Genomic DNA, 13,570 nt, shown 5'->3' with positions numbered 1-13,570 from the left:
CTTTTGAAATTTGCATGAAAATTGTTAGACCAAATGACACAACCATAAGAAATATAAGGCGCAACAATACTATGATACAATAATAAAAGAACCGATAATGGTAAAAAATGCTTCAAACTACGCAAAATTCCCAGACCTCTAGCAACTTTAGCTGCAACAAGATCACTATGGTGCTTCCAAGACAAATTACAATCAAGCTGGAAGCCCAAATAACGCACCTCATGCACCTGTGACAAAGGCTTACCATTAAAAAAATATCTATCCATCAACACTCGGAGGCTTACCAACTCTCCTAAAAATCATAAAATTAGTTTTTTTAACATTCACTGACAAAAGGTTGAAACTTGTAAATACATAAAATGACTTTAAAACCCTATTTACTTTCAAAAATAGATCATCAATCATTCGACTAGACATAGTTAAAGCAGTATCATCCACGAAAGTCGTGATAAAACACTCCGGTAAGTAAAAACGCGTTGAATCAACATACACAAGGTACAGAAGTGGTCCCAAGACAAATCCCTGAGGTACACCACACTTAACTTGATAGGGAGAAGAAAATGCATCATTTAAAACAACTTGAATAGATCTTCCGCTTAAAAAACTATCAAACCATTTCAGATAATTACCACGAACTCCAAGTGACTGTAGACGTTTGAATAAAATTTTAAAATCTACTGTATCAAACGCCTTTCTAAAATCGATAAAAACAGTCAAAGGGATTTTACCACGTTCGAAGCATCTATTTACAATATCACAGAGAGAATGCATGGCGTCCGACGTCGAGTGACCTTTCCTAAAGCCGAACTGAGTTTCACTTAACATCCCTGTTTTCGTAAGGTAATCATATAGCCTTTTATGCACAATTTTTTCAAATATTTTTGAAAACAGGGGAAGGATTGATATAGGTCTATAATTTTTGATATCTAGTTTAGACCCACCTTTATGGAGAGGGATGACTTTTGCCCTTTTAAGCGCATCGGGGAATACCCCAGTTTCCAGGGAAATATTGATTATGTGGACGAGACATTGTATTAAATAACACATCACTGATTTAAAAGCCTTCAAATTAATTCCATCTGTGCCTGCTGAATTAGATTTGATTGTTTTCACAACCTTCAGAATTTCATCTCCACTACACGGTTGAAATTCAATTTTATTTCCAATTCCTCTTCCCTCCAAAAATTCGTCCTCCAAGGAATCATTATAAAAATTCACTAACCCTTACTCCTGCACATTTTGACCAATACTTGAAAAGAACTCAGCAAATTTATTAGTAATAATCGTTTCATCACTCACTGCTTCTCCTTGAATCAGCAGCGAATTGGGTGGAGCTTCTTTCCTCTTTCCCAATAGGTCATTTATAACCTTCCAAGCTCCTCTCGCATTATCCTTATCTAAACTCAGTTGGTTAGCAAAATATTCTTTTCTAGCTTTTCTTCTCATTGAGTTCACTTTATTGCGTATTATTTTAAACTCTTCCAATTTCTTGACACACTTACTATTTAAATAATCTGCATACACTTGATTTCTTAAATCTGACGCTTCAAGAATTTCTGTAGTTATCCAAGGCTTCCTGGGTTGATCATTATGCGGTTTCACAAATTTAACTGGGCAAGTCTTGTCATAAATTGGCTGTATGATCCCCATCATGCAATCAAATGCCCCAGAAGCGTCATCTTTTATCTCCATAATCTCGCTAAGATCAGTGCTGCTTAACTCATCACCAAACCTCTGTAAGTTCTCTTTTTTTAACGATCGAGTCTTCACTTTTTTTTTCTTTCATTTCTTTTTATGCGGACACAAGGTACCGTTCCGAGAATTGTAAAATGTTCAGAACAAAGGTACAGAACCACATCAGCATAGCTGTGGCCTAGGCACTTTGAACCAACAAAAATATTGTCAATGAGAGTAGCTGAATGACTCATAACCCGTGTTGGAATATTAGCTAGGGGAAAAAGATCATTAGCAACCATCAAATTAAAAAATCAAGATTCACTCCATTCAGCGATAACAGATCAAAGTTAAAATCACCCATACAAATAAAATCTAAACCTGTCCGAGACACCGCACGCGTAAGTTGGTCAAATCCATGCTCAAAATCTTCCCAGCTTGTGCTCGGTGGCTTATACACAATACTAATCAATAATTTGCTACTAACCAAATTTAAATCTATGCTAAAACTTTGAAACTTACCCTCTATCCGAACATCAATATAATTTCTTACATGGTATGTCAATGACTTTGAAATCAAACATGCAATTCCCCTCTGTGAAGTGACGTCCGGTTTTTAGCCTCCAAATTATAATCTGGAAAAGAATACAGCGAGAAAGAGTGTTCCTGACTAAAAAAACTTTCAGATATACCAATAAAACTAATTTTTCCTTGAGAATCAGAAAGAAATTGCAACACATCTTCATAGCCAGTAGTGAGGTGACAATTCCAGGCACATAAACGCAACGAACTGGCTTCCCCGGGGTATAACTTCAATCTTTGGACATAAGCACTATTTTTTAACGGTTGAAATCGAACTTGGTTCATACACGGTTCCACATCTCTTGCTATTGGTGTCGATAAAACCTCTTCTAGACGAAAAGGTCGGCTCATTAAATCATCAAGTGAAGAACCAACGAAAGTAAATAAACAAACATATAACATATCTCTCTAAATGAAAAAAAGAAAAAAAAAGTAAGGAATAAAAAATAGGAGACCAAGACATTTTTCTGCAAATAATAATAGAAAGACTAAAACCAAAAACGAAACAAAACGGATCCCTCAAAAGAAAAGGAAAAGCAAGAATAAAATAAACGGGAGACCAAAACAGTTTATGCGAATAATAATAAGAATGAAAAAATCGCGAAAAAGAAAGAGAAAGAAAAAGGGCAACAAAGCTGTACAGAGACGAAAAAATGACAGAAAACAACACAAATATTAATTTAAACACATTCAGCAAGGGATCTTATTTTCCGGGCAGACGGTTCCTCAGGTAGCTTCACTAGTATGTTGCCCCGGTCGGTCCATACATTTTTAACACCAAAGCGATCCCTTGCGGCATTTAGCAGGTCGCGACGTCGCTTTGTAAGGGATTCTGACACAAAGATTCCAGACCCAGCTAGTTTAGACTTCTGTAAGAACACTTTTCGAGCAACTTCTTTACTAACAAATCGCACTAAAACTGGGGCAACTTTGTCACTGGTGGTATGAGGCCCATTCATTCTAAACCGGAAAACACTTGATAATTCACCAGGTAACACCCATCCGTGTCGAAAGGACACTGAGCATAGTCGTTTTAAGGTCAGCTTCTGGCTTTTGCTTCGAAACCGTTGAAAACAAGAATCGAATTGTAACTTTTTCCTCTTTTTTGAAAAAATAAAGTAAACAACTTGAACTTTTCTTCACATATTTGAGAAAACTTGGAATTAAAGTGGAACTTTTTCTCTTCTTTGGGAAAAAATCAGAAGAAAACTCAGAATTAATGTGGGATCTTTTATCGTCTTGAGGAAAAATTCAGGATCTATGTATAAATTTTTCTCTCTTCTACGGAAAGATTCAGAACAAAACTTGAAAATTATTTTTCTCTTCTCTGAGAAAATTCCGAACTGAAGTAAAACTTTTCTCTTCTTTGGAAAAAATTTAGAATTGAAGTGTAACTTTTTTTCGTTTCTTTTAGAACATTCAGAAGAAAACTTGAACTTTTCTTCACTTCTTCGAGAAAACTCAGAATTAAAAGTGGAACGGTTTCTATTCTTGGGGAAAAATTCAGAATTGAAGTATAGCTTTTTCCATCTTCTACGGTAAAATTCAGAAAAAAAAGAAATTTTTTCTCTTCTTAGATAAATTTAGCTGTACAGAGGAGGGCCAGTATGAGAAAGTAAGTTACCTCTTTATAAGACTGCTTTTTGATAAAGAGTGAAAAGCAAAACATTTGTTAAAATTGAACCGTTAAACGCATCACCTCTACAAGCACCCATTGCGGCAATAACAAATAACAGAGCATACTATTGGTATTTCGGATTGAACAGGCCTTGATTCTGGTAAATTTCCGGCACTACATAGCACTACATACGCTAAATATTATATATTCCTCCCTCAGACGAGCTCTTTCGAATTGTGCCCCCCCCCCTTTGTCCAGCTGAAAAGGCAGACACGAAGGCGCACAGTTCGGTCCAATTATCTAAAAGAGGATACGCCGAAAACCGAGTACTTGAGGAACAGCTTCATCCGGCGTTGCACTTCTATCTGGAACGATCTTCCTGGGGATATTATCCCTACAAATCCCTCTGTTGACACCTTCAAAAGAAGATTCAATAGACATTTAAAACCTCGAGGCCATTGAAAGAGGTAAATGAATAGCGGCATATCAGATACTTTGAAATACCTGGCGCCGTGAATATTGGAATAAAAAAAATATTAAGGCACTACATATTACATATTACTATATATGTAGTGACGATGTTTAACAGTGAAGATGTTAAAAATAGACTAGCCAAGGCTCAGGGTGTTTTTTCACCAATTAAAAATAGTATGGAAGAATAGGAAGATAAGTCTGCAAACCAAGATTAGAATATTAGAAGCTACAGCGATGACAGTAGTCAAATATGGCTCTGAAGCATGGACGCTCCGAAAAGCGGATGAAGATTTGCTAGATGTTTTCCAGAGAAATTGCTTAAGGATTGTTCTGGGTACCCGGTTTACTGACCGTATTTCAAACAATAGGCTGTACGAAAAATGTGGTACAATACCGGTATCTAGGGCTAGAATAAGAAAAAGATTGAGGTGGCTAGGGCACGTTGTGGGGATGAAAGATGAGAGATTGCCAGAAATTATTCTTTTCGGCAAACCGTCTAGGGCTAAACAGAAAGCAGGTCGTCCTCGTCTGGGGTGGGAGGACGTCATAAAGAAAGATTAAAGTTCCCATTAAAGGAAATTGCAACTTTCTGGGAGGGTTTAAAAAGAGAGGCTGTGCAGAGATTGGTGTGGAGGCGGAACGTCCGTAGCGGTGTTGGTCTCAGGCGGCTTGATGCTGCGGTGAGTTGTTCGTAGTAGTAGTAGTAGTTTAATATTTCACTTTTTCAATAAAACTTTTCATGTTTCAGTTTCTGGGCCACTAAAGCCAATTATTCGGTATCTAATCATGACGAATACCTTTACTGCTCGCTATTTTTCTCATTGACCTACATTGAACTGAAGTCCTTATAAAAAACACAGAAAAATAAAAAACAGATATAAATAAACTACTGAACTAAGACGTCAATAGTATCGAATACAAGCAAGCTTGTGAGGATCTTTTAAAAAAATATTAATTATGCCTTCAATAATTTCAAAAGTCCTTATACAAAACATAGAAAAATAAAAACAGAAATAATACAAAATAATGAACTAAAACGTCAATAATTCCGAATAAAATCATTCTTATGAGGATATTTTCAAGAGACATTGATAATACCTTCAATAATTTCAACAGTTCTTATACAAAACATAAAAAAACGAAACAAACTATTTAACTAAGACGTCAAATAGTATCGAATAAAACCCACCTTATGAGGATCTTTTTAATAAATATCGATAATACCTCCAATAATTTTAAATGTCCTTATACAAAAACTAGAAAATATAAACAGAAATAAAAAAAACTATTGAGCTAAGACGTCAATAGTATCGAATAAAAGCAGGCTTATGAGGATCTTTTCAAAAAATATCGATAATACCTTCAATAATTTCAAAAGTACTTATACGAAACATAGAAAAATAAAAACAAAAATAAATCAAACTAGTGAACGAAGACATGGATGCCTAAAGCCGTGAATGGTTAGACCGTTTCGCATCTTTTCAAAAAATATTGATAATACCTTTAATAATTTCAAAAGTCCTTATACAGAACGTAGAAAAATAAAAACAGAAATAAAACAAAACTACTGAGCTAAGATGTCAATAGTATGGAACAAAATCAAGCTTATGAGGATGTTTTCAAAAAATATTGATAATACCCTCTGTGGTAAAGTGGTTTTTATGGTATTAAGGTGAAGTTGTGGTTGTTGCCTTTATTCTCCCTTTATAGGGGAGATAAACTATGGCCCTAAGGTAATTAAACTTTGGTAGCGTGCCTTAGGCTATGGTCTGACTAATGAGGCATACCAGCTGGGTATATTCGAGAGACTAAATGTAGATTGTAGAGAGGTTGGCTATAATACCATACTTTTAGTCATTTAAGATATACTAGTACAAGGTTTAATAATAGATATATATTTTGCTGGGACTGGTTGTCCCAGGTAGACCACAAAGCATCAGAAATCTACAATAATATATATAATAAGGTTCTTAGACACTTAAAATAATCTGACAATATTCCAAGGTATTCTAAATCAACGGACTAGAAGTCAGTCCGGCATAAGATTAGTATCTTAAGCTATATCTTGCAGGTATAGCTCTTTTTTCCAATAGCAAAACACTCAAATTACCAATTTATTTACAATCAAAAGTATTATTGCTGACATAGCAAAAAAAAATCACTCCATTATTTATCATAAATTTCTCTTTTACTTTCATATTTATGAACTCATAGCGCCAATCAAATTGTCTGCGGTTGCAGATAACATTTTTTTTCAATAATTATTTTTGCGAGATATTATGGTTCTATGCAGACAGGGGTTCTTACATCCCTACCTGCGGGGGTTTGATGTTTCCTATAATACCAATATTTAAAAACATATATAATTAATCCCCTAATCACGATAGCAGATATGAAATATCCCCAAGTTGAGGCTAATAAGCCTTTATAATAAGTGCTTTTTTCTATTTCCGTCTAGGTAAGTCTTTTACCGGAGAGCGATTTATTGTTCATTTCTTAGTAACACGAGTTTGCAAATATAAATACAGTTATATGCGCTATTATGCGCTAGAAAACTCACACTACGTCTATGCGCTACGCACTACGTGTTCTCAAGGGTTGTCAAAAACCCGAGACCAGTTTTTTTTTGCATAAAACTAGGTTTAACTCTAGTAATTCACATATTCAAGGTATATCCTTTTCTAAAAGAAAATATATCTTTTTTTCCAATTATATTCAACAATAGCTAAATTTATAGCTTGAGAATCAGCTTTAAAAAAGCTTGAGATGGAATTTTCTGACTTTTTTTCCTTCTTGCTGTGCCCTTACCTCAGTAATATCTCTTTTGTGGTTGATCACCATAAAAAGTGTCTGGTAGGTTCAACAGCAGTTTTGCTTGTGATTCTGTTGAAGCTTATAGGTTTATTAAGAACATGTAAACACAACAATCTATTATGTCTAGCTACACTCTTTATTTGTAGCTAAAAACTTCTTGTAGGCTCTTCCCTTTAGTAAAAAGGTGGTTCTTTTCCAAGGAATATATTCTTATCACCATATTTCTTTTTTTTTACGTGCGGTAGTTTTTTTAAGACATATAAGTGAACATAACTGTTTTCACTTTAACTTCCCAACTTCAAGTGGCCTTGCCTTAATTTTCGACTTCAACTCGTGTTCTTTTGTCACCCAACTTCTTTTAGTTCACTTCCGTCTTGCTATATTTTCAACTTGAACCCTTTTTTTTTATTTTTTTTTATTATTTACTTCAATGAAGTCTAAGGGTTTTTTCAAGTCTTTTTCATCTTTTTCAGTACTACAGGTCGTTTCTAAGCTTATATTTATATATTTCCTGTTTTATTCATTACATTTTTCAAGCAAAAATGTTCCTTCTGCTTCCTTTATGTTCCCAAAGTTCATCCATGTTTTAAGGGGTGGAGAGTTGTCTTTTATCACAACCTGTATTTTTTTGGTTCTCCGTCCAAAAGTGTTTATTTAGTGTTCTAAACGCACTATATTTTCCAGTTGATTTTTAGAGCACTTCTAGTTAGGTTTTTGCGCGACATTTATTGCCTTAATCGTGACAGGATTTACTTCAATTCATCAGCATTAGGAACGGTCAAATGAAAGCTACATTTGTTTATAAACATATATAAACATAATACATGTCACGAACAGTTTATACACATATGGCCATTAATGTGCACCCTTATCGTAAAATACTGTATTAAATTAGCAGCTTGTTTTCTTATTTATTGTCTTTCCAGTCTAAATTTTTTATTTTAAACAATAATTTGTTCTATTGAAATGTAATTCCGAAGATGGTCTGGTTGTAAATTGTTTTTCAAAGCTATAATATTTATAACTCTAATTTCGACCTTAATTATTACATCTATAAACGTCTAAAATATTTGGCAGATTTCATGAAGGAACTAATCTCTTTCAAGCAGAAATAATCTTCTGATAACGACTAATTGGAACAAAATGAGAAGCCTTCTGTTCATTTTGAATTGTTCGTTTCCGTGGCAATGTAATAGTTTATGATTTTGTGCTTAAATAAGTGAGTTTTTTTTTCACACTAAGTTCCCGACTTGTGAGGATGGCTGCAGGAATTTGGGGTAGAGTATAATTTAATCTCTGTCCTGTTTGCAGCTGTCCTGATCTGTTGGTGAAATTCTCCAATTTGTATCAACTTCTGTGTGTGGATTACATAATTTCCAGAACATTCAACTGCGTTCAACAAAATGTCTGGAAGGGGTGTTAGTTTTCTTCCAATCAATTTCGACTGCTAAAAAGGGCACTACCTAACTCAATTTCGAATCGATTGAGCCCTTTTTGAAATTTCTATGACGGCTATCTCAATATTTTGATTGGATGTGTTTGGAGATACGGTGGACGTGAGAGGGGGGTTAATTGCCCTCCAATCACTTTCGACTACTACAAAGGGGATTTGAATTTCCAATCGAATGAGCCCTTTTTCAAGTTTCTACGACAAAGCTTTCAATAAAAACATTATATGCCCCCAGGGCATAACTTAAAGCCTTAGCCCTGAGGGCTCTGGGGGGAGTGTTATCCTCAAAGACTTAATTTGCAGAACTTTCAACTACGTTGAACAAAATGGCTATCTGAAAATTTTGGATTGGATGTGTTTGGTGAAATGGTGGGCGTGAGAGGGGGGTTAGTTACCCTCCAATCACTTTCGACTAGTAAAACGGGCACTAGCCTTCTCAGTTTCCAATTGTATCAGCCCCTTTTCAAGTTTTTACGACAACACTATCTATAAAAAGCTTATATGCCCCCAGGAAGAACTTACAACCTTCACTGCTCCCTTTTTCGTTAATTTTCGTCTCCTGTGTTAATTTGCATAAAAACGAGACCGATACAATTTATGTATAGACGGTTCTTCATATTTTTACAAAAGTATAATTTTTCTGAATTTAGATTAAAACATTTCAAATGCAGCATTTCGAGTGTTATAAGATTCTTACATTCACATCATTTATGGTCAAGACAATCTTGACAAAATTAGCCAAGAATTGTACTTGAAGTTGTTTAACGGAACGTTGAATTGGATTTTTGGTTTTGAAATTGAGCTTCTAAAGGAAAATTGTTTTTAAAAAGCCGAATCGTAAGTTTAAATTTTGTTTTCTTTTGCTATTTTTGGTTTTGGACATACTGTATTAATGTTTAATACCTAATGATTGAACGCAAGCTATATTGAAGGAATTCTTACCGTTTAAATTTTTGTTTCATTCGGTGGGTAAAAATTAAGTTTTTTTCTTTTTTATCTGAGGATTGTATTTGTTATACCACCTTTTATCCTTAAAAATATTCACCTATCATTCCCCTCACAATTATTATTCTGGTCCCTTTACCCGTGTACTATTTTCAGTGGACGTAATATTTTAAACTACATTTTTATAATCTTTTTACGGTCTTCCAAAGCTGTTAGTTAGGCGAAGGAAATTTTACACAAAATATATTCTGCTCAAACTAGGGATAGTCTAGTAAATTTATTTAGACATCTAGGCCTACCTTTACAACTTCTAAGGCTTTAACAAATAGTAACCCTGTATGAAGGCTAATCCTGAGATAGAAACAAAAGGATTTAAAGAAAATATGATATAATTGTATTTCTTCTTAAGAACTATTCCAAATACAATCTTCACACCGTAAAAATTGCACCAGAAGGTGCAATTTTTTCAGGGGGGGGGTAAACACCTAGAACCTTAGAATCAGCATGAAAAACCAATTGTGTATCAATTGTCGTAAAAATTCTCTTTTTAATTTAAGTTTAAATTTACTTTTTTTAATTTAGTTCCTGTTTGTTTTAAGTTTTAACATTGTCCCTTACTTATAGGTTGAATTTTGTCTATTTGACTTACCTATCTAGACACCGCCAACAATATTTGTGTTTGTTTTTCAATATTATTAATGAATTACTGAGATTAATTACTTAATGAAAAATTGCTACTGGTATTTACAGTTCACATGTGTTCAAACAGTTAGTGGTAACCAACTGAAGTAAGGAGCAACCCAGCTAAATACTAACTGAAACTCTAAGAACCGGAATTTTGATGCTAATATATTTATAAAAAAGAACCGGCTTAGTATGCTGATTTCATAAATATAAGTTTCATTAAGTTCAGTACTCTTCAAAGACTACGACCCTGAGAAAATTTGCTTGATTTTTGAAAAAAGGGGAAAACACTCATAAAAAATCTCAAACAATCTTAACGAAAATAACACCGTTAGATTCAGTGTATCAGAGAACGCAACTGTAGAGGGTTAAAGCTCCTATCTGCAAAAATGTGGAATTTCCAAGAAGATATATTTTTTTCCATGTGGATGGCAATTATGCCCCCTTTCACGCCCCTTCCCCCTCCCCCTAAAATTGTTTGATAAAAATTTAGAGATACTGTATCCATTTTATTCAGCATAGTTTAGAGACGCAAGAAACTTGTCTTAGGAGTTAATTTGACCTCCCACAGCCCCTGGGGAAAGGTCTTGAAAATATGAAATTTGTCCATTGTCTACGTATAATATGTGATATTGGGAAGCGTGCATACTTTTTTCGGGTAAAGGATTGAATTTTCTGCAGAAGGATTTTCTGCAGGGAGAACCTTCCATAGGGAAAGTTTTCGGAGGATGAAATTTGGGGGGAATTTAACACTGGGGAGATTATCCAGAATTCCTAAACAATATTCTTTTTAATTATTTTAACTTTCTCTTTGTCGACCCAATCTTACGCTTGGAGATGTTAAGGATAATTGTCTGGGATGAATTTTTGACGGAATTGAATTATCTAGACGATCTTTTCGGGGAGAGGAGGGATTTTCTGTGGAGGTGTAGCCAAATTTCCTGGCATTAAAAAAACATTTGAAATAAAAAAAATCATCTGAAGGCACGCCTAAGGAGCAACATTGAAACGAACAAAAATACATATATGAAGGGGGTTGCCCCCTCTTTAATACCTCTTACTTTACGTTTAAGTTTGAATTTAGTCCCGATTCTGTAAGAACAACTGCCAAAACACAATTGTCGTTGAAATAAAACAATAAGAAGCTTAACTACTAAAAAACTTCAGCGTGAATAGTCGGGTATTTAAAGGGGTTGATTCCATTTATTATGTTACCGCTTCTATTCGTTTTAATTTTTAATGCTGCTCCTTACTTTAAGGTATTTTTTTTATTATTAAACTCCTGGTGTAATTTCATGTCTGCTTTCCGAAGAATATTCATTAATTTGGAGAAATTATTACACATATTATTGCTCTGTATACGATTATTGCCTTTTTATACTTTATTTTTGTCATCTTCTGAGAATAAGGGACATAAAAGTCTCGTTTTTGGGCTTAGAGAATAAAGCAACAAATATATTTTAATACTTTTTACAATAAAAAATTTTATTGTAAAAAGTTTTGCCGAAAGGCCAAATCGTTATTTTATTACAGAAAATTCTCTGCGTGTGGTAAAGACATTAGGAAGACATGGCAAATAATCAATTCTGTTATCAAGCCATCTTCTCTGCCCCCTTTTGCCCCTTTAAGTATTGTGATGGAAGGCGAAAATGTAGAGAGTGAGCTAAAACTTCAAGATGCGTTTACTTCCTATTTTGCTAATATCGGCAAAACTACAGCCTCTTCTGTAAGTCCTTCTTCTTCTCTACCTGACTTTAGGTCTTACCTTGGACCGCCTTGTCCTAAATCAATGGCATTGGAACCTGTCTCTGAAGCTGAAATCACCAAAATTGTCAATGGTTTGAGGGGTTCTTCATCTTCTGGCCCAGACCTTATTCCGACTAAGGTTGTCAAGTTCATTTTTTCTGTCATCGCTTCTGCCCTCACGAGACATATCAATCTTTCCTTTAAAAATAGTGTTTTCCTAAGTGCTTTAAAGCGTGCTCGCGTTATTATTATTTTTAAAGGTGAATCAAGGAATGATCCTGCAAATTATCGTTCCATATCCCTTTAATTAGTATTTAGTAAAATTTTTGAAAAAGCTACGCTTTCCTGACTCCTTGATTTTCTTAATTCTAAACACATTTTTCATGATTTTCAGCTTGGTTTTAGGGCGAAACACTCAACTGAGGATACGTGCGCAACTCTCTTGAATTATTCACATTCAGTTCTTGACTCTGGTCTGATACCTGCTGCTCTTTTTCTCGATGTACGAAAAGTATTCGACTCATTAACACACAAGATTCTTCTTTGGAAACTGTACGATATTGGTATAAGAAGTCAATGTTTATTCTTGGTTTCTATCATATTTATCAGGTCGAGTCATCTCGGTTGATCCGCACTTTTCTAACCCTTCTGGAATAGAGTTTGGTGTTCCACAAGGATCAGTCATTGGGGTCAATACTCTTTTGAATCTATGCCAATGACCTTATTAATGCAGTTCAAAATTTAAAACCTACCATTTGCTGTTGTCTTTGTCAGCCAGCATCCATCGCTAATTGCGACAGAAGTTTGTCCTTACCGGATGCACTTATTACTTTTGCTGATGACAGTACTCTTGGCACAGCTGGTAGAACTGAGTCTAATCTTCGTTCAAAGATGAAAACCCTTTTTGAAAGAGTTATCCATTGGTTTGATGTAAATTATCTTGCCTTAAATGTCAGGAAATCAGTTTTTCTAATTTTCTCCAGAGTCTCAAAGGCTTGCCCTGACTTAGATGAAATATACGTATCAAGAGGTTCTCTATGTAGACCTAAGGATCGTTACGTTCGATTCCTATGCATCTTGCTTGACGAAAATCTTTCTTTTAAGCATCATATTGACCTGATTAAAATAAAAGTCTCCAGGAGTCTTGGAATCCTTAGAAAGCTCAAACACAAATTTCCAGGTTTCAGTTCTTGTTTGGCATCTGACCTGTAAACATCTGTTTTGTTTTTAAGCCGGATTAAATTTAGAATAAATTACAGTGGACAGTTTCGCAATAAGTGAATTAATTCGTTTCGCTGTACTCACGTTTTGTGAAAAGAAAAAGGACTTGCTGTGGCTTAGATATTTCGTTAATAATTGGATGCTATGCTGTTTTGGATGTAAGAAAACGGTGGAAAAAAAACGTCGCAGGCCTCCACGGTCCACTGGGCCACCCTGCAAGAGCGGTGATTGTCAACGCCATCCGTGGGCCTGCCCACTACAAGATAATTCTCATTTTGGTTTTTCCTTCTCACACTAATCATGACGTCTTTCAAGCAATTCGATCTTGCACTGGCGAAATTTGCAGGCTATCCATTGTGGCC

At 34.9% G+C, this 13,570-nt stretch overlaps 1 protein-coding gene across 1 annotated transcript; it reads left to right on the top strand.

The window, feature by feature from the left end:
- The first annotated feature begins 11,877 nt into the window (after window positions 1-11,877).
- On the top strand, window positions 11,878-12,294 carry LOC148940595 (uncharacterized). Its single transcript, XM_089105020.1, has one exon. It carries the CDS (start codon window positions 11,878-11,880, stop codon window positions 12,292-12,294), a length of 417 nt encoding a protein of 138 aa, XP_088961146.1.
- Window positions 12,295-13,570: the final 1,276 nt, after the last annotated feature.

The sequence above is a fragment of the Artemia sp. Qi Xiang Cuo genome, chromosome 19 (genome assembly GCF_049724085.1).
Source record: "Artemia sp. Qi Xiang Cuo chromosome 19, ASM4972408v1, whole genome shotgun sequence".
In the NCBI taxonomy this organism is placed as follows: domain Eukaryota; kingdom Metazoa; phylum Arthropoda; class Branchiopoda; order Anostraca; family Artemiidae; genus Artemia; species Artemia sp. Qi Xiang Cuo.
Note: the sequence above shows the minus strand (reverse complement) of the source record. Positions and strands in the feature narration are given on the sequence as shown.

Coding starts and splice junctions, on each gene's coding strand:
- LOC148940595 (XM_089105020.1), top strand. CDS start 11,878: ATGGAAGGCGAAAATGTAGAGAGTGAGCTAAAACTTCAAGATGCGTTT.